The 20,276-nt window shown below is 42.1% G+C and overlaps 3 protein-coding genes and 1 non-coding gene across 5 annotated transcripts; 2 read left to right on the plus strand and 2 right to left on the minus strand.

The window, feature by feature from the left end:
- Nucleotides 1-3,282: 3,282 nt before the first annotated feature.
- Nucleotides 3,283-3,354, minus strand: AC3HAE_035733 (transfer RNA cysteine (anticodon GCA)). Its single transcript has one exon. It is a non-coding gene; the product is annotated as a tRNA-Cys (tRNA).
- Nucleotides 3,355-3,916: 562 nt separating this feature from the next.
- mrpl53 (mitochondrial ribosomal protein L53) lies at nucleotides 3,917-6,412 on the plus strand. Its single transcript, XM_084485081.1, has 3 exons — nucleotides 3,917-4,030; nucleotides 4,475-4,587; nucleotides 6,214-6,412. The coding sequence occupies exons 1-3, from the start codon at nucleotides 3,936-3,938 to the stop codon at nucleotides 6,324-6,326; spliced, it is 321 nt and encodes a 106-aa protein (XP_084341207.1). The 5' UTR covers nucleotides 3,917-3,935; the 3' UTR covers nucleotides 6,327-6,412.
- A 5,550-nt stretch (nucleotides 6,413-11,962) lies between these two features.
- Nucleotides 11,963-12,895, plus strand: fabp4a (fatty acid binding protein 4a). The gene is made up of 4 exons (XM_084485079.1): nucleotides 11,963-12,118; nucleotides 12,260-12,432; nucleotides 12,514-12,615; nucleotides 12,784-12,895. Exons 1-4 carry the CDS (start codon nucleotides 12,046-12,048, stop codon nucleotides 12,835-12,837), a joined length of 402 nt encoding a protein of 133 aa, XP_084341205.1. The 5' UTR covers nucleotides 11,963-12,045; the 3' UTR covers nucleotides 12,838-12,895.
- Nucleotides 12,896-13,314: 419 nt separating this feature from the next.
- jkamp (jnk1/mapk8 associated membrane protein) lies at nucleotides 13,315-19,932 on the minus strand. Of its 2 annotated transcripts, none has more exons than XM_084485077.1 (7): nucleotides 19,857-19,932; nucleotides 18,200-18,279; nucleotides 16,828-16,982; nucleotides 15,868-16,074; nucleotides 15,289-15,470; nucleotides 14,993-15,069; nucleotides 13,315-14,403 (listed from the first exon to the last, which is right to left on the minus strand). In XM_084485077.1, exons 1-7 carry the CDS (start codon nucleotides 19,858-19,860, stop codon nucleotides 14,185-14,187), a joined length of 924 nt encoding a protein of 307 aa, XP_084341203.1. In that variant the 5' UTR covers nucleotides 19,861-19,932; the 3' UTR covers nucleotides 13,315-14,184. The 2 variants fall into 2 exon arrangements, with proteins under 2 accessions (XP_084341203.1, XP_084341204.1); XM_084485078.1 differs by lacking the exon at nucleotides 19,857-19,932 and adding an exon at nucleotides 19,704-19,720.
- Between the last annotated feature and the right edge of the window lie 344 nt (nucleotides 19,933-20,276).

Below are 20,276 nucleotides of genomic sequence, written 5' to 3' on the forward strand. Positions count from 1 at the left end.
ACAAACTGAAAGAGTGTTTTTTACTTTCATCCAGCGTAGTGTGGAGATGACCCTGGGTGACGTTGCCATGGTGGTGCATCCAACTGTGGTGACTCAACAGAGATAGTGAGCCTGCCCTGAGCCTGCAGGTGTACTCCTTGACAAATATAACAACAAACCCCAAACAAAAAAAGCCCCCAAACAAAGGCTGTACCACAGCGCAGGGATGTGTTTTATACATGGTGATTCTCTGTGATTCCTTAACCCTGCATAAAAGGCTGGCTGTCTGACCTGTAACTGTCACAACCGCTCTGCAAAGGGCATATCTGAGTCAATGCGGGCAGAATTTGTCGTGAGTGTAGTGTAGCACACTGGTGAATCAACCAGCAACATGTGGACAGATTGTGGGGGGGAGAAGCGAATGTCAAAGGACAACGTTGAAGCCATGCAGGCGAGGAACAGCTAGGAGGCCACAGGTTCCTCTCCCGAGAACTTGTACTGTGCGCGTGTGCACGCCCACTAATAGCATCGCATGTTATCAGCGTGAGTGATAACAATGGTGTCAAGCCGTGTTCATGTGTGGGGGCACGTCGACCTCCGAGGGCTTATATAGACGCAAGCCGTGCGGTCTGACGCCTGACCCCAATCAGCCCCGCGCGACTGAAGGCCACCGAAGATGATGGGAGTGACAAATCCATTAGATGGTGTAAAAGGGAGGGAGGGGTGAGAAGGGGTGATATTAGAGGGGGGAGGGGCTGGGAGGTGCTGCGAAAGTAAACCCTGTGGTTAAGTTTGCATCCAGATGAATGCATATGTCACCCATGTAAAGATAGGCGGGAGTGAGAATATTAATCCATTCCGTTTTGTTTTTTTACTTAATGCTAAATGCACGGTTATCACGATGTACGCATACTGAGTGTGGGATAATATGAACCGCATTTGCAGCACATTTGGACAGATCACGAGCCATTTCATATAACGGACAACCCGGCCAACAGAAACTACGGTCCAACTTCAGCCCCGGATTGCGGTATCGCCTGCTCAGATGATCAGAGAAAGCTCTACCCTGCATGCTCATGTCGAGTATAAACGCGGGCATTGGACAGGATCACGTATCGCGGCTCGTAGTCGTAGGACCCATGCAGCACAACAAGTAGCCCCCTCTGCAGCGTCGGTCCTCTCCTCACTGAACCCCTTCACAGCGACACGTCTGGGCTTCCCTCACCGCGGGCACAACAACGCGCTGTCTAACTTTAGTGATGGGCATATGCCTTCTTTTAAACGCAGCACGGTCATCCGCCAAGAAATGAGGAGACCTTTGGTAGGCAGACTTACACAACTTTTAAGACGTGATTTAAAAAAAAAAGACTTACCAGAAAACCCAATCCAAAAGGGATCCAGAAGACGAAAAACTGAAAGTCACTTGATATCATCAACACGCGGGTTTGCTCCTGACGCCGATATTGTTGTCTCATTAATCGTGGGATGCAATAAGGTCTATTCTGAATACAAAATATTAGAACCGGCTTATATGCACCCTGCCTACATTGCTGAACACACGGATACTGGGCTATGCGCTCTCTCTGCCCCTGGTCTACTCTCCGGTCTCCGCTCAAGAAAGATGCTTGTGGGAGTGACAAGAGACCGCTAGGCTTCATGGGAAATGTAGTCCAGGACAGTATAAATTATAACTTCAGTTATTTATTATAACAACCAAGTTCAGCCTAAAGACTACGCCTTTTTGGAGGTAGAATTACCAGACGAAACGTGGTTTGCTAATAAACTGACCTAGAGGTCTGTCTCATATTAAATATAATTCCAAAACATTTTTTTTTATATTATTGATTTGTTTATAGTATTGATTTGTTTGTGAACATGTTCTTACATGTTTTATTAAACCATTTTCAGACCGGAGTCATGTCCAAATAGATACTATTTATGTTTATAACTTCTGAGAGGACATAGCCAATAGGTACTTTTAAGAGCGGAGTTCATGATATATGAAATCATGTAATTACCATAAATGACATCATTTTATCACCCAACAATAGCGCAATTCTTTGTAATTTAAAGCACTAAAACAAGAACACAATATAGGACATATCACTTTGCTCCAAAACATAAGCCTGTTAACGAAGAGGCTTTTTTAGATTAAAAAAAAAAAACTCCTGTTCCACACAATAGCGGTATTGGTCAGCGGCCCAAAGTGACCGGGCGCTCAGAGGGAAAGTGTCCTAAATAGAGCTGCTTTTCCTGCCTCTCCTTCTAAAGTCCGACCCAATGAGTGATTCAGCAATGGCGGCTCTTATTTTTAGTTCGCTGAGCGTTGGAAAAACACCGACGGTCCCCTTGACCCCTCTTTCTTAAGGATCAGCTGCCTCACACTGCATTCCTGACGCATTGTTTTAGAGAGAGAGCCCTCTCCCCCACTTTGTTCATCCCGCACAATAAAGTAGGGTGGTTGACTTACAAATGTGTGCGTGTGTGTGTGTGTGTGTGTGTGTGTGTGTGTGTGTGTGTGTGTGTGTGTGTGTGTGTGTGTGTGTGTGTGTGTGCTGGGGGAACACACACCCCTATGTATGCAAATGTGTGTGTGCACACGTGTTTGTGTGTATATGCATAAGTGTGTGTGTGTGTGTGTGTGTGTGTGTGTGTGTGTGTGTGTGTGTGTGTGTGTGTGTGTGTGTGTGTGTGTGTGTGTGTGTTTGCGCATACACACACTATCTAGGACCGGGTGGAGAGCTATAGGAAATGCTCCAATAGTATAAATATAGACACAAACATCTCCCCACGCCGCCACTGTCCAAGTATCACACGCTGGCTGGTGGCGCCGGCCGCTCAGGAAAGAGGCGGCGGGCTGACTCTCCTCCTGAAGGCGGCAGGGAGGTGCAGCGTCTGAGTAGAGCCCCCTAACTCCTATCTGTTTCTGCCTCCGTCTGTATTCACTGTAAATCCCTATGGAGACCCTCTCCTACGCTGTAGGCTACATTACTACACTTTGTAGTAGTTCATAGTGTTTTTGCTAAAGCATTGTATAGTATTGTAGTTGTATTATACAGTATGGTATTGCGTCAGTGGTGTATAGTAATGTGTGCGTTTTTGTATGGTCTACGGCACAGCACAGTAGACCATACTAGAGTAAGACATACTAGGCTATAAAAAAGTATATAGTGTCATTTAAAGCATTTTCGATTTACTTGATTATTATTTCATTAGTATTAATATCCAGGCCGCCTCTGCCCGCTAAATCGATCAAGTTATCCTGAGAAAATAATAATGACTTCACATTGATAACTTCGAAAAAGGGGGCATCCGGATTTGAACCGGGGACCTCTTGATCTGCAGTCAAATGCTCTACCACTGAGCTATACCCCCGCCGTCAAAGCACGATTGCTATTAAGAATTTAATCATGAAACCAACTGTCGAGTCGATTCAATTATATTATATTAGTATAGTCAGACGTTGCGTCTTCACTAAATAAGGAAAACAACGAACGCGCTAAGTTACATAAGCACCAAGACTACATTTATAAATTATTATTGATAAATATTTCTTTCTCAAATCAAACTATTATTCTGCAATAACATTGGAAATTATTATGCTTTGCTGTCTATTGGATTATAAAATAGCCTATGTCAGTTTTATTTTTTTTTAAGTCCGTTTGCTATTCAGGAATACAGGAATAGCAAACCTATCGAGTTCAGGAGACAATCACAAGAAGGCACCCTATGATTTATATGATGACTTATGTCCTTTTAAAATACAATAAAGTTGTGTTGATATTATTATATATATTTTTTTGATAATTGTCCATTTATATATATTTATTGCGAGTTCACGTAAACGTAAAGTGGGGCTTGGGAAGGATCTTATCCGGTCCACTGGCGCTCTCTAGCGGTCGAAGTGAGAACCGAATCCTGAACGCAACTTGGAGTTGAAAGGTCGCCCAGAAAACATGGCAGCTTCCAGCAAGTCGTCTGTGGTTCTGAAAACAGTGAAGCAAGTAGTGGTGCAAATGTGTCCTTTCGAGTCCAATGTGCGTTCCACACGGTAGGGATTCTTTAAATATACCTTACCTAGTATATACCGGAGATAAATGTTTTAATTCCGGTGTTTAGTGGTAATTTCACATCAGTGAAACGACCCGAGATTGACATTGCCCTCAATGTTGTGTCGGTAGTAATGGCTAGTCAAGTAGTAAAGACACGTAGTATCGTTCAAAGGGGTGATATATATGAGAATAACGTTTAGACGTTTTTGAAGCCACTATTGTCGTTGTATCTTCTAGATAGGAAATGAATTGATCATGGTAACATGCTTTGTGGTAAAGTAGCCAGACGAGCACGCCTTGTTTATGTGTTAATAATACACTTTCATGTATGAAATATGTCTGTTGTTAGACCTCCTCCTCTCCGACTCAGAGTTCGTCGGCCATGCACCACAACGTTTGCTCTGTGTGTCTCTGACTTGCCTTCACTGCGTCTCCATCCACAGAGAGTTCCTCTTCATGGTGGGCTCAGAGAAGGCCAGGGCCACCAACATGAACTGCGAGGTCTCCACCATAGTGAAACACGACAAGTCTGAACCTGTAGTGGACATCACATTCAGTAAGTATTGTGGTGGGGTTTGTTTTACTGACGACAAACCAGAGATTTCAAACACATCTTTATTACAAGATCATAGGTCACAATACTGCCTGGGGAACAATCATAGACCACTTGTAACGCAATGCAACTTGTGAACTGAAGTCCTAATGTCATTAATGCATAACACCACATCTTCTTCCCTTTCAAATCAAACACTTTTCCATTGTGTTTACTTTCTTTTTTAACAAATCAAGTTTGTTTCCATAGGCATTATCTCCTTCCCCCTATTTATACTCTCGTCACTTAAAGAGGAAACAGGCAATCCTTTACAACATTAAACTACACATGCAACAGTTGGTTGTTTTGTTTTTCTCAGAATTATTCCCCCCCCCCCCCCCCCTCTTTTTCCACACTGTCAAATGTCTTCATACCAGCAGTCTCTCTGGGCTGATCATAAAGTAATTCTGCTGTAATTCTTCTTCTCAATCACCTCAGTCTCCCAGGGGGTTTATGAAGATATATGACATATGAAGTGTACACACACACACACACACACACACACACACACACACACACACACACACACACACACACACACACACACACACACACACACACACACACACACACTCTATATATGACACACAATTGCATGCATTGCAAATCATAAGCATTTTGATGCGAGTGTGATACTGACACAATACTGGCCAGCACCATCACGTGTGCTGGCCACATGTGATGGCTTGACTCGGTCTCCGCCCACATCCCGCCACTTAGTCCTTCCTTCCTGCACAGGCGCACAAAGGAACATTACTGTGTCAGAGTGCAAGTCCATTTTTATGAACTTGTTTTAGATTATTATTGGTAGAACAGGTAGATCAGGAAGAACAGAAACTACTGAGGAATTAATAGTTTGAACTTTGCATTCGCCGATATGTAGTTAACCATGTTCACGTAGATCAGTATGATCTGTCTTGTAAGGAAGACTTAACCCACTTAGTTCAGCCTGTCAATAAATGTATTATGGTACGTATGGAAAAGATTTAGATCAAATTAGGGGAAATGGAAGGCGTTGCGTTTCTTTTTAAAAAGTCTGGTATAACATTTCTAAAGGTCTTGCATATTGTTCACATCAGCAACATCTGTTTGAATACCAAAAGTATGAATAAAGAAATCCAGCCATTGATTCATGTTTATCTAGATTATGTGGAACCAAATCATTTTTACAGATTGGAGTCCGACAGGAATGGGTTATTTTAAAGAGCATGACACAGATGGCAATGCAAGATGGATTGGGTTGTTCCTTTGCAACGCAACCCATATTCTCTGGTATTGGAGAAAAGGTTATACAAGCTTCCACCTTTTGTCACTGTAGACAGGTCAAATGTAAGTTGTAAGGAATGATTCATCATACCCATGTCCAGTTTACATTCTTCACTCCATCTACTATTATTACTAGTACTATATTACTATATTATAGTACTAGTATTTACACTAATCCTATACTGGCGAGTCTTTCTGGTTTCCCGTTCGCATCAAACACATTATACATATTGTATATATTTTTGTTGGTATATACCAATAGTGTTACCAGTCATTGCGCGGGTTCTTGGTTAGTTAGTAAGTTAGCTGTGTTGTGTTCCACAGCAGATGGAGAGAGGTTGGTGATGAAGGGCGCCAAACTCACCGTACAGGAGATGTTCCAGGCCTTCCAGACCCGCTGCCTAGCCAAGGACACACAGGCTAAAGCAAAGAAATAAATGTAAATAATCCTTGTGTTTAATATATTGTGTCCCTTGCCGTGTGTATATGCATTATGTTTATAATAAATGAATGTCCTTGAATGCATCCTGTGTTGGTCAGTTTGTCTTATGTGAAAGATGGAGTTATGGGGGTATTATGATACTTTGTGTTTTTACTGTTTTCGTCATCCAAGCCACCTACATTATGCTTCAACCTTTGTCATAATGTGCTCCAATATAATCAGACCTCAAATTAGGTGCTGATTGGTTAAGTCTAGACTGCAGACTACTTAACTTGTTTATCGGTTCTTAGATAAGGAATCGATAAACACAGGACGATTGCAATTCTATTCTCTTTCAAATTATGCAGTAAAATCCCTCCATGGTAGTTATGGGAGTAGACTAGACCATCAATATCTATATTACTCATCAGCTACTGCAGTAGACTATGGGTGGGAAAACATGGGGTACCTCACCATATGCCATACATGGCCCACAATGACGATAATACTGCAATAATCAATATATTGTTAGACAATCCTATAACAATACATCACAATATGTCTAACAATGAATACAAAATGACAAAAAAATATATGTATATATATATATAATCTTAAGATTAATTAGATGCTATTTTTTTTGCTTTTTTTTTTTTTTGCTATGCTATTCTAGTGAATCCGTGAGATTACTAGAATCAGTGATGACGCACTGACTCTAAAGCTACAGCTACCAGAAAGCTACAAATGATTTACCAATTTGATGTGATGAGAAAGCATGTGTTAAGAGTGCGACGCAGAGCATCACTCAAATGAATGACAAATGAATGCTCAGCTGGAATTCGGGAAAACCTGATGCGTAAACTTTGGTCATAGTTGGCCTGAACTACATTTGCCACAATAGGTCCAATGTGGCTCCACCCTTTCACCCGTATCAAGGTGAATTGAATGTAATTGCAGTTTTGTGTTCCGCAGCTGTAACTCTACGCCACACCCATGGGTTTGCAGACTAAAGGTGGTCTCAAACCAGTTTCACAGGGTTCCTCGCAGCACACCCTGTGGGCAAGAGATCCCACTCGTGAAGACATAAGAATCGCTTTGTATCTCCTTGTTTAACCCCTGAGTAGTTTAACAAGTCATTGACACGAAATAACAAGTAGGGCGTGGCCATTCTGAACAGACCTTACATTCCTGCCGTGTAGTGTATTTTATGAGGTAATAATGGCATTGGGTCATTGTGTTTGTTTGGTATATATTTTGCAGACAGGAGAAGACCAACTAGTGTTTGTTTTTCATTAAAATATTTCCTGCGTTAGGTTTCAACCTTTGTCACAGTAAGCCTGAATGTAATTTGACTGGCAGGTGTGTGTGTGTGTGGGCGGTTTATCCAAAGACCTTTCAACCATTTCAGTGACAACAATGGAGCGATGATGCAGGGATGTTTTGGGCTCTGATTGGTTACCTCTGGACAGCAGGTGTCATCCACATCCCTTTATAAGAGCTCAACTAGCATCCAAACCTTAACTGCAGAGTTAGAAACGGTAAGAGATCGGCTGCTAAGCACATCACAGACGCTGCAAGGATGGTTGAACAGTTTGTCGGAACATGGCAGATGGTGTCCAGTGAGAACTTTGATGAATTCTTGAAAGAAATTGGTAAGTTAACATGGTCGTCTTTCTTTCCCCCCCAATATGTAAATGCAGTTAAAATTGTTTTTTTGATGATTTGTGAAGTATTACACTGCAAAATGACGTGCTGTAACCCCAATGCAGGAATTGGAATGCCAAAGCGAAAAGCAGCATGCATGGTTAAACCGGAGTTGACTGTGAGTGTGGACGCACAAGATGTGATCACCCTCAAGATGAAGACTCCTTTGAAAACAAAAGAATTCCGGTTCAAACTCAACGAGCCTTTCGAAGGAACATCAATGGATGACACGACTACAACAGTAGGTCAAGGGGAAAGAAAGACAATGAAAGGGTAATTAATTTGACTGATGGGTTATTCATTCATTCATTCAATCAATGTGTCTCTTTTTTTACTCGCCAGAATGTTGTGACCCTTGAGGAGGGCAAACTTGTGCAGAAACAGACCTGTGATGGCAGAGAAACAACATTTGAGAGGGAAATAGTAGATGGCAAGTTGATAATGGTAAGAAATGTCACATTGTTTTGCTTGCAAATTCAAGTCTTTCTAATGTACTGCATGTTACGGAAATAGCAAACGAGCCGTTTATGTAAAGATGTGTTGGATATGTTTAATGCATGGCCTTCATTGTAATAGTTATAAACAAATATACCACCGTCTTGTAAAAACAACGACCCCTCCCTGGACGGCCCGGTAGCCTGTTTTACCTAGAGTTAAAGCATATACAAATGGCCCAGCGTCATCTGAGCTCTGTCTGTCACTTTTCAATCCTGAACTTTTCCCACACAGACTTGCAAATGTGGAAATGTTGTTGCCACACGAACCTTCCAGAAGTAGGCAGGATTGGATGTCCTGGGGGGGGGATGAAGGCTGCAGCCACAAACGGAGTCAGGGGTGGTGACTCAACGATGCTGTTCATTCAAGCTCATGCACTGTTGTATTGGAATTAACTGCAATTATTAAAAATAAATTCTCTAAATGATTTTGTCTTTGGGTTTGGCTATGACCTCTTAATTATCTGGCTATGACCCTCAAAAAGCTTGGTTTGTTCAAACATTCAACTCAGGAGAAAACACAGACATCTGTATCATTGCATGTTTTGGAGAGGAGGACGCCCCACATAGGGAGAAAATCATTCACTAGTGTAAACTTGGGGATTTTGAGGTCAAAGGGCAAGAGGTTCCTGCAGTGCTAGGCAGATCCATGTGTGTTTAAATTAGGCATTAGGCTAAACTATTGATACGGCTGGGTTTTCTAACCTGGTTTACAATGTTATAATTAAACAGAAGCATAGCCAGGAATTGGACTTTGGATGGGCCATGCAGTGGTGTAGCTCAATTATCCAGGCCCCCCTGCAAAGTCCAACCATGAGGCTCCTCCAACAAACCAACATCTTCTTACTCACTTTGAAGATTTAACTGCGGATTTCCACATTCCTTGACTGGCTGGCCAGCACATTAAGTCTATGTGCCTATGTTACATTTACAGCACTACTAATACTACTAAGGTATCTTACTTACTAGCTAACATTAGCCTAACATTAACGTTACCTTCACTGCCAGCTGAAACATGGAGGTGATTTTGGGTAGTTTATCCCTCTCCTGCTCGGCTTTAGCCTTTTCCTTCTGGGCACCACTTTCATATTTGCTGCCTCTAGACAGTGTCAGCTTTTTTTTTTTTTGCACTTGCCTGCTTGCAGTCTTGTTGGAGGTTAGAGGTGACTAAATAGTTTATATAGTTTATATATTATATAGTATATAGTAGTTTATATATTTATTTTTGGCCAAGGAGGGGGGTAATTCAATTATGTTACACCCCCCCCCCCCCCCCCCCCCCATAACCCCCCCGTTGGGGCTTCCCCAACGCCACTGCGTCCAGGCCCCAGCGTGACCTTATCCTGCTCCGTGCTGGACTTTGGCCACCTTGACCAAGGACAGGCGGCCGTGAGAAACGTGGATCTGGTGAACTCAAACAGCCATGTTGCACTAAAGGTGGCGTGCAGGCCCCGATCCCCCATGACACACCACCGGAGGGTCGCTTGTCTTATACTGCATAGGGTAGGTCGGCCTTAACACAGGACTTAACACGTGTACATTCAGGCCTCTTTATACAGTCTCTATTTCAGACCCAATACCATGACTTTGTAATGATTGCAATCTCAAGCTATCCAGATACTACCCAGTGATGATCTGAGACCTGCAAGGGGAAGGGGGGGGGGGGGGGGGGAAGCTGAAGAGTGCAGTATTAAATTTGACCTACAACCACGAGTGTTTATTGGCTCTAGGGCCCTGTGTTTTCTGGATGTCATCGGTACCTGCCACTCAAGAGCTCCAGAAGCCAGCCGTCCTCCGACCCAAACACCTGACCACGTACCGGCTCCATCGGCGGCCGCGGACTCACGCAGTACCCCCTCCGGACCAGCTCAGTGCCATGCTGCAGAACCGCAGCCTCACAATACAGAAGTCAGCAGGGGCGGATTATGAGTCAGTGTCAGAAAAGGCCCCCCCACCCCACCCCACCCCACCACCCGAGTGCCCCCCCATACTTCTGGCTTCTTCTTCATCGTCAGAAACAGCGGCTATTGTGGACAGCAGACTGATGAAGCAGATAGAGGGGGGGGGGGGGTGGGGGGGGGGGGCGTGACATTTAATACCCTGAGTTATTTGATTGACAACATAACCTGTGGTTCAGGGGCCAGATTATGACATATGACGTATCTAATCCCATGCTATTTGATTGAGAGGCCCCTTTGGCCTTTCAGATACCAAGAATGACTAACATAACCCGTGTTACAGGGCCCCGTACGACATATCCTACCCTATGCTAACTGATTCAGGGGCCCTTTTCCAATATACGGGATGAATAACATGCATAACCCGTGGTTCAGGGGCCCTATATGACCTATGATGTGCCATCCTATTCGATTAAGAGGGCCCTTTCACGTATGAGGGACGAATAACACAACCCTGCTGTCATCCGTCCCTGCAAGTCAGCGAATATTGCTGAATATATGCTGATCTACTGCAGTTCATAAAGTTCTCATTTAAATATATATATATATATATATATATATATATATATATACAATTCAGAAGAAGGAGAAGTGGAAGAAGGAGAAGAGGAGGGCCCAGCGAGGTCACAGAGGTCCGGACCTCGGTTATTATTTACCCAAAAGAAAAAACCCTACGATCAGGAGTTTAAAAGGTCTGGCCTATCCTATCTGCCCTACTTCTAAAAGCCAGCGTGCTTTGGCTTAAGAAGTGCCTGTCTTTTCTTATTTTCAAATGCACAGATTTAAAAAAAGAATCTTACAGCTATAGAAATTAAATGCATGGAAAATACAAAAATGAAAACCCTTTGATTATTTAAAATGTTATAAGCCTATAGCCTATATAGAAGACTCCGGATGCGCTTTTCTTCTTATCATTGTATTACTCTTGCTATGTTTTCATTCAATAATAATATGCATTCATTCAAACCCTTAGTAAAGTATCTTAACATGAACAGTTTCTTAACATGATGTAAGGTAATCAATAAGGTATTACCAACGTCCCTGATCATCCCACAGAAGACAAGTCAGTGAGAGAAGAAGAATGCCAAAAAGATTATGGCAGAATACGCTAGATTTATTTGTAAAAAAGCAACCTAAACGTGAAACCACCGAAAAATGTGACCGTGAGGACAGAGGAGAACATATAGCAGGGGAACAGGAGAAGGATCCTGATCAGTTCAAATGAATAATGTGTTTATGATGTGGCTATAATCATTTGATCATAATATTTTTTGAAAGGTTTCAAGTGTTTCATTTTTTAAACTTATCTAGTATTTGAGAAAACATTACACAAGCTTCAACCTTTGTCACGGGACGCGGAATTTGACACACAGGTCAAATGTGATTCAAAATACTCTTTCACCCATTTCAACAGAAAAAGCGGAACATGACATTTGTGACGTTTTGAGCTGTGATTGGTTTGGTCTCTAGGCTGTGAGTCAAACACCCTCTTTAAGTGGTTGACTTGCATCCAAGCCTTTACTGCAGAGTTGGATAAAGTTTGAGATTGTCTGCTTAGCAAATCACAGAGGCTGCAGAGATGGTTGAACAGTTTGTTGGGTCATGGAGGATGGTTGCCAGTGAGAACTTTGATGATTTCTTGAAAGCATTGGGTAAGATAAGGTGCTTTTGTATCATTTGATTTCTAATTTGTCCCAATGAATATAACATTTTCGGTTTTAAAGTTTTCCCATACAGCCTACATAAATGTTATTGCATTCTAAGCAAAATGATGTGCGCTTACCCCCACGCAGGTGTTGGATTCGCACTCCGACAGATTTCAAGTCGGACTAAACCCAGTTTGATACTGAGCGTGGACCAAGGAGTCATCTGCTTGACAATGCTCAGTTCTTTCAAAACAACAGAAGTCAAGTTCAAGCTCGACCAAACTTTTGATGAAACCACGGCGGACGGCAGGAACACAACAGTGAGTTAAAGGGGAAGGATAACAACAGCACCGCAATTCATATGATCCGTTTGGTGGAACAACGCTTCTTTTACTCCCCAGAACATCGTGACCCTTGAAAATGGCAAACTTGTGCAGATACAGAGCTGGGACGGCAAGGAAACGACCATTGAGCGAGAAATAGTAGATGGAAAACTAGTTACGGTGAGCATTGTTTCACTTTGTGTCATTGACACTAAAGTCATGAGCGGTTTGTGGAGCGATGTGTTGCATGATCGCGTATATTAAAAATCACACCTATCCCAAATCTAACATTGGGTCTCACTCCTATTCACTCCTCTCATCTCATCCTCCGCTGCCTTTCCATCACAGAAATGCAAGATGGGTAATGTTGTTGCTGTGCGGACGTTCCAGAGGGAGGCCTGATTGGACGTCCACGGCGGCTGACCCATGAGCACAAACAGCATTAGACCTACAGCAATGGTATGTAGCCTATACCGCTCCTATCTATTTGTTTTCTATTGCGTCGCCAAAGCAAACATGACTATGCTCCACGGGGATATTCACCCCATCCCGAGCATTGTTGTGCTGAAATAAATAATTTAAGCGTGATTGAAAATGCTCAGTTAAAGCTCGACCAAGCTGATAACTTCATTAATAAAAGTTGAATATAAGTAATAGAAGTTGCAAAATTTCATTTAGTCCTGTTTTGGGGTTGGATAGTTGTTACGGACAACCCAACGTTTTGCTGCTTCAATAACTCATCTTTTTAAAGTTCTCTTGCGTAGACACATGCCTTGCCTTCCCTTTCCTCGCGCTCGCTCTCCCTCCTCCTCCTCCTCCTCCCCTCCCCCTCCTCCTCCATTTGTCAAATTAACATTTGTTCTACAACACCTGCATGATCCGGCCTTTGCTCACAAGGGGACAGCCCAGCTCCTGGTCCAAGCGCTCGCCATCTCCCCCCTCGACTGCTGCAACTCGCTGGTGTTGCTCGTGGCTTCACTACCTGCTCAGCTACAACTTATATGTGGAATAATAGAAAATCTTAGTCTCAGATATTTGTAATAAACCTGCATTATGTTCTTATTATGTTAACACTGTGGCACATTTACAACATATTTTCAAGCAGTCTAGTCATGTTTTGTATATTTGTACATCTCGATCGACATTTATGCTTAAAATGATCTGAATTTAATATATACAATGTTAAATGAAAAATGAAAATACAGCACATGTCAATGATAAGGATTCAAAATAAACTACAGGCAACTACGTATACTGCTCTTACTTAATATAAGATTGTAACACAGCTCATGCATTTGCTCTAAAATGTCCATCGTCTCAAATGAGCCCCCTTCCTCTTTTACCAGTTCACCTGGTAAACAGTAACATGTACATACATTCCCTACCACAAAGATAAAGATGATCCTATTCTTTCATACTCCAAAGGATGTGAAGTTGGTAATTAAATAAAATTAAACAATTTAACATTGAAACACTTTTTATAGATCTATCCTTAAAATCAGGGAATTGAAAAGTAATTGTTGGCAAATTCCAATAAATAAATAATTTAGATGATGGGTAACTTTTTTTTTTGGTCAGTTTCTATTGCTGTTGCTATTTGTCATAGAATCCAAGATGACCCTTTTATAAAACCCATTCAACAATTTAAACCCTCCTTTTAAAAGTTTAAATTAGTCCTGTAATGACGAGGATTGCTCCTAACATGAACCATATACACAATGTGTTTCTTCCATACATTTTGCCCAAACATCAATGCCCGTTCGCCCCCTCTGACAGTATCCGACTGGGCTCTGTGAACTTGGCCGTGAGCAGGTAGAACAAGGCGGGGCCCGGTACCAGCGCCAGTAATGGAAGGTCCTGGTCCAACTTGTCCAAGCGGGAGATTGAGATGATACCATAAGCATGAATTATCCAATGACTAAGCAGAACGACAAGGCGTTTCTTCTTTGCTATCAGGTTCTTCAAAGACTTTGGAGAAAGGAGAGAAATAAAACAGAAGAAGGTATTAGATACAGAGAAAAAAAAATCTTGCATTGCATTTGACACATCACAAGCATTACAATATGAAAAATTACCATTAGCTTAAAAAGGTGTAAGGGATACCAGTTCCCTTGCTAAACAAACATCAATTATCAAAAGCTGTATATTATGCCGTTAAGGCACAGATTTGATGGAACAACCAACACATGTCTAAGATTTCTTAGCTCAGCAATTGGGATTATCGGGGGTAATTGGGATTATCGATTATCTGTCGCAGGAAGGTGAACCATCAGTGTTATGTATTATCACTACAACACTGAAAACACCCCATCACCACTATTGCTCTTACCAGCTAGGGGTCTATCTGATACATCAGTCCAGAATGACAAAAACTGGACAGGTTATTATTATTATTTTTTTTATGTCTAGGCCTAAATTGGACAGGTCTGGTTGAGTAAAATACCCATATATTTTACTAAACCTGCTATTATTATTATAATATATGGAGTCTTCTGCTCATCACTTTTTATCATACAAATGAACACCATTTATTAACAATTAGGGAGAGTTCTGGTACCTGAATCTCTGATGCGGACATATAGACAGCCAGGGTCACAAGAGAGAGTACGAGTATGATGTAAGGAAATGCATAATCTGTGAATGAAAATAAATAGTCAAATCAAACACTGCATACATACATAACCACACTATAAAAAAACACTATATATCTATATATTTACATCTTTACACACACACACACACACACACACACACACACACACACACACACACACACACACACACACACACACACACACACAGTATAAGAGAACATAAGAGAAACTTAACCAACCATATGATAAATATACTCACACAGCAGACCTCCTCCAACCGCCTGTAGTACAGTTAGGACTGGGAAGAAATACAGTGCCGCATATACACTTTTCAGGCGATCAGACTTTCCCAGACCACAGGCTATCTTCTTCACCAGCAGAGGGCGCAGTAGCATCATCAGCACCAGGCAAAAGGCGTAGTATATCAACACCATTGTATAGCTGGAGAAAATCAGAACAGTAGGTGAACGATTATAAAAGACAGCATTTTTCACGTTTACATTGACAAGCGACTTACAACGGTTAATACACACCGCAGCGGAGTCAACCATGCAGCTCGTCAGGAGCAGTTAGGGTCAAGTGTCTTCCTCAGGGACACATGGACACTAGGAGGAGCCGGGGATTGAACTAGTAACCTCCCGGTTACAAGTCAACCTGCTCTTACCTCCTGAGCCAAGTCGACCCACTTTAATGTGTGAAGTCATCACACACACACACACACACACACACACACACACACACACACACACACACACACACACACACACACACACACACACACACACACACACACACACACACACACACACCTAGAGATTTTTGTGTAATAACTCCTCACAGTGGGTAGACGGCCTCCTGTGTGCAGTGCATGGTGGTGACGTAGTCCGGACTGGGGTTGTAGAGCATCGTGTACCAGTCCGAGAGCATCTGGACGCGACAGGACCGGATGCCCAGCAGGCCGACGGGCTCGGTGACCAGCAGGGTGACCACGGCCGAGACCCCGCACTCCACCATCGCCGTGATGTGCTGGAGCAGCGCACTGGAGCTGAGGAAACAAGGAATAAGAGAGATTCAAAAGACACTTTTTTTTTTTTAGGTGAATAACAAATATTATGTATGAATTAATGTCTTAAAAAGGGGGACATATTATAACACCAGCTGCCAGTGTGATTAGCCCTTACAAGCCGTTTTGAAAATCGCCAACGTTTGCTACGGTCCACTGGGTAGGCTGCTAGACTCTATCCAGATCTATCCAGCACACGTCTAGGTGGACACGCCCACTAGTGATGTCAGAAGACGCAGATTTTCCAAAACGGCTTGTAAGGGCTAATCACACTCACACCTGGTGGTATAATATGTCACCTTTAACAGTTTCCGTATCCGTTGAATATTTCTACAAGAACAGGCACAATAGTAGATGGAGATTTTTTTCTGAAATATTTTTTTGTATTCATGACTTCCTGTTGGAAGATAAGTGTGAGGTCAACCAACAAATTAATGAATATATATAACATTTGTTTAACTGAATGGAGAAGGCGGTGTATTCCAATAAGCATAATTAAAAAGATGTGGTTGCAAATCACACCACACTTTGTTTTTCCCTCTCATTGAGAGCTGGCTCCCATACTTGAATGTCCTAGAAACACATTTAGTATTAATATAAATTATATAAACCAGGAGTAATACATTCATGGGATAGAGATGAAGAACTGCTGTAAGGGTACTTATATACAAACACAATTCCTTATCCTTATGGTATTTTGTTGATATTATACAGCTAAACGATGTGTGTCTGTACCTCTTCTTCCCTGAATACCACTCAATGAAGAACCAGTGCAGGACCAGTGGCAGCATGGCCATGAAGCCCAGGTACAGCCAGTCGTACAGCTCCGGGGTCTCTGTGCAGCGCTCACACGCCTTGTGAAGGTTGGTTCTCTCTCCCCGAGGGCACACCTGGAAGAGACGCCATCAATGGTTCAATGTTTAGAGAGGATAAAAAAAAAAATATATATATATATATATATATATATATATATATTTGTATTGATTTTTAAAAAAGATTTCCCATTTGGACTGATCACCAATTGTCAACAAAGTCATTGACAAGTAAAGGTGTTTTATTTGGCATATGCTCAGTAGAACACAGGGTCATTCTGAACAGGGCCGTTCCTTTTGAGATGGCATGCATAAATACACAGAAATAAGAAATCTGGTTCAAAAAAATAAGGCACAAATATGCCAAGAGTAGCAAATATATATACATAAAAATATGCATGGACAAAATAAATATATAAAGTTGAGGCGTGCTGATGAATATATATATTTATACATTTAATAATACATTCAATGTAGGTAATGATGAACTGCATTTATACAGCACTATTCTAACCAGTTGCCACACGAACACTTTACAATATTGCCTAACATTCACCAATTCATGCGCACATTCACAGCTGTGTCCGCAGCCAACCCGCTCTACCTCCTGAGCCTTGTGTAACTCCCCAGGAGTCTCACACACACACACACACACACACACACACACACACACACACACACACACACACACACACACACACACACACACACACACACACACACACACACACACACACACACACACACACACGTTATATGATGTGTGTGATGCGAGTGTCCTAAAATATGAACCCTCTCAGATGCGGACATCAACCGCAAGATTTTCAACTGAAAGATTGTAGATAAAAAATAATTATAGTACAATAGCTGAGCACAGCTCAGCCATTAAAACGTATATGAATATAACCTTTTGTTACGAAACAACATAACGAGATCCCGGACGAGCCCCCATTATGTTACGAAACAACTTTGGTCAAACCCCGGACCGGAGTAACACACAGGCTGGAGATCAGGGCTTGCGTTGGAAAGCAGTTTTATTTTCAGAGACTGCTTAGTACATATGGCGGGACGGTTATTAAATCAATGAAAGGAAAGATAACAAAGCAGAAAGAAAACCCTAACTAACCCTAGCTCTGGGGGACCCAAACTGTCCTACTCCCGACCAGAAAAAAAAAAAATAATAAAGAGGTAGTTAAGCAGTAGGAAGTCTCCCTGACTGCTTGTCCTTGTTCATGTTAAACCAGGTGCAGTTCATTTAAAAGTCTTTTGAGCAGAAGATGGATGTTAACACTCACGCCACACTCCCGCTCCACCGACCCATTGACCATCAGCCGCCCACAGTACAGCCCGGGGCAGGAGGAGCTCATCGCCACCGCTGGGAGGATTTAAATCAGTTATTAGTAAGAACATCTGGGATCCACTGAACATATTTTGTTAGATAAGATAACAGTCAGATAGAAATCATTCATAAACACCGCTTATGGGAACAGCTCTGGGTTCCCAGTAAACAATGTGATGGTAGCGCCACGCCGCACCACCATGCTTGTCTCTTTCTGCAAACTATTTTATTAATGCATTTTATACATCAATTTAGACTTCTAGATTCATAATAAAATGGACAAAATGTCTATTTGAATCAGCTTTGGACGTTGGTAACTACCACACCACTGGATAAGCTACTGGCTATGCTGGTCGTTAGCTTCCGAGGCTAGGAAGCAACTGGATCAGCCTGGCATGCTGGTTACCAGCCTCAGAAGATAGTGACCAGCCAAGCCAGCAGTTGATCCAGCGGGTTCGTCTCATTTCCCACATCTGGCCTCTCCCTGACCAGTACCGGCCAGATCAGTAACTGGCTTTGGCAAAGAGAGCCTCTGCCGGCTTCTCAATAGACTCACTACCCTTACTTACAAACTTTAAAAAGCTTATAAAGTGATACTTGGCAAGATACAGTGTGCTGTATCTCTTTTTTCTGTCCTTTGAAACTTTGTTTTGGAGAGTGGTTAGCAGGCATTGATGCAGGAAGCACAGCGAAAACTGAGAGGAGCAACAGAGAGGTAAGAGACAGTGAGAGAGAGAGAGAGAGAGGAGAGACAGTGAGAGAGACAGTGTGAGAGAGAGAGAGAGAGAGAGAGAGAGAGAGAGAGAGAGAGAGAGAGAGAGAACGGTAACAGCCCAGTAAGACGGGAGAGCCAAAGAAACAGTGAGACTGAAGAGGTAAATGATGACATCTTAGGTTAACAGTCAGTGTAATATGTGTCACCATAATTTATCTTATTGTTTTGTATGCTATTTCATTTTTGCAGGTGACACAAAATAGACCACCATGCCCTGTCCAACCCCCTGCTGTGACCTACTGGAAACCTAAGGTAAATGAATAATTAACAGTTGCATAAAAGAAGGATAGTGACTTTTGTTCATCCCTTGTATGGAGTATCTAATTATGCGATATAAGGTACATTAGACGCAGATGCAGGGGCCCCCAAATGACTGTTCGCCTGGAGCCCCCAAAGGGCTAAGTTCGCCACTGGATGATATAGTGTATGTTAGATTTAAATCTATACTATTTACGCTAACACACTAAGTGGATTTAGAAGTTTGTCTCGCAGCGTATCAACAACGTGATTTAAATACAGGCACAGAGTGAATAACGTTACATGGGTCATCCCCGAGACGACGTTGGACAGTACAACACGGTCATCTGCCATATCCTAACGTGACAACCCGGCTAACAGCCAAAGACACTATCTGCTCGATGATGTACACAAAAGCATTTTACATTCGAGATTAATCTACAGTCACCTGAACACAACGCGTCTCAACTAGAGACACACTTCAGACTACACACAAGGACCCGGCTGACACATTGTTTTTAGCTTCTTCCAACGGTGCTGTCGATGTTCACATCCTTAAAGACCTTTATGCACATCGCAGTGCTCTGCATGTTTAACATACCCATGTTTTGACTTCAGTTGGGCCAGATGTGTACCCTGTTGTAACGCCTCTGCTCCACTGATTGATGTGTTGGGTTCCTGTCTTCTGCTTCCTTGTCTACCTCTCGTTGGTCTTTATTGGCCGTTCGAAAACAATCATATCACCCCTTTACCGCCGCCTACTGGACTGGAGTTTGGAAAACAATTCCAATTCAATTAAATAAATAAATAAAAATATATAAATATATAAATAAATAAATAAATATATATATATATAGGGCAATACATTTCAATAAGGGTTCAATGCAATAAGCATTTACTAACAATTAAATAACAGATTATTTAGTATGGTTATGGTCAGGGTTAAACCTAACAATATTCATTTATATCTAGTATTAGTTAGGGTCTTACCCTTACTCCCCTTAATGTACGTACTTCATCA

This window comes from Micromesistius poutassou, assembly GCF_964030765.1.
Source record: "Micromesistius poutassou genome assembly, chromosome: 20".
NCBI lineage: Eukaryota > Metazoa > Chordata > Actinopteri > Gadiformes > Gadidae > Micromesistius > Micromesistius poutassou.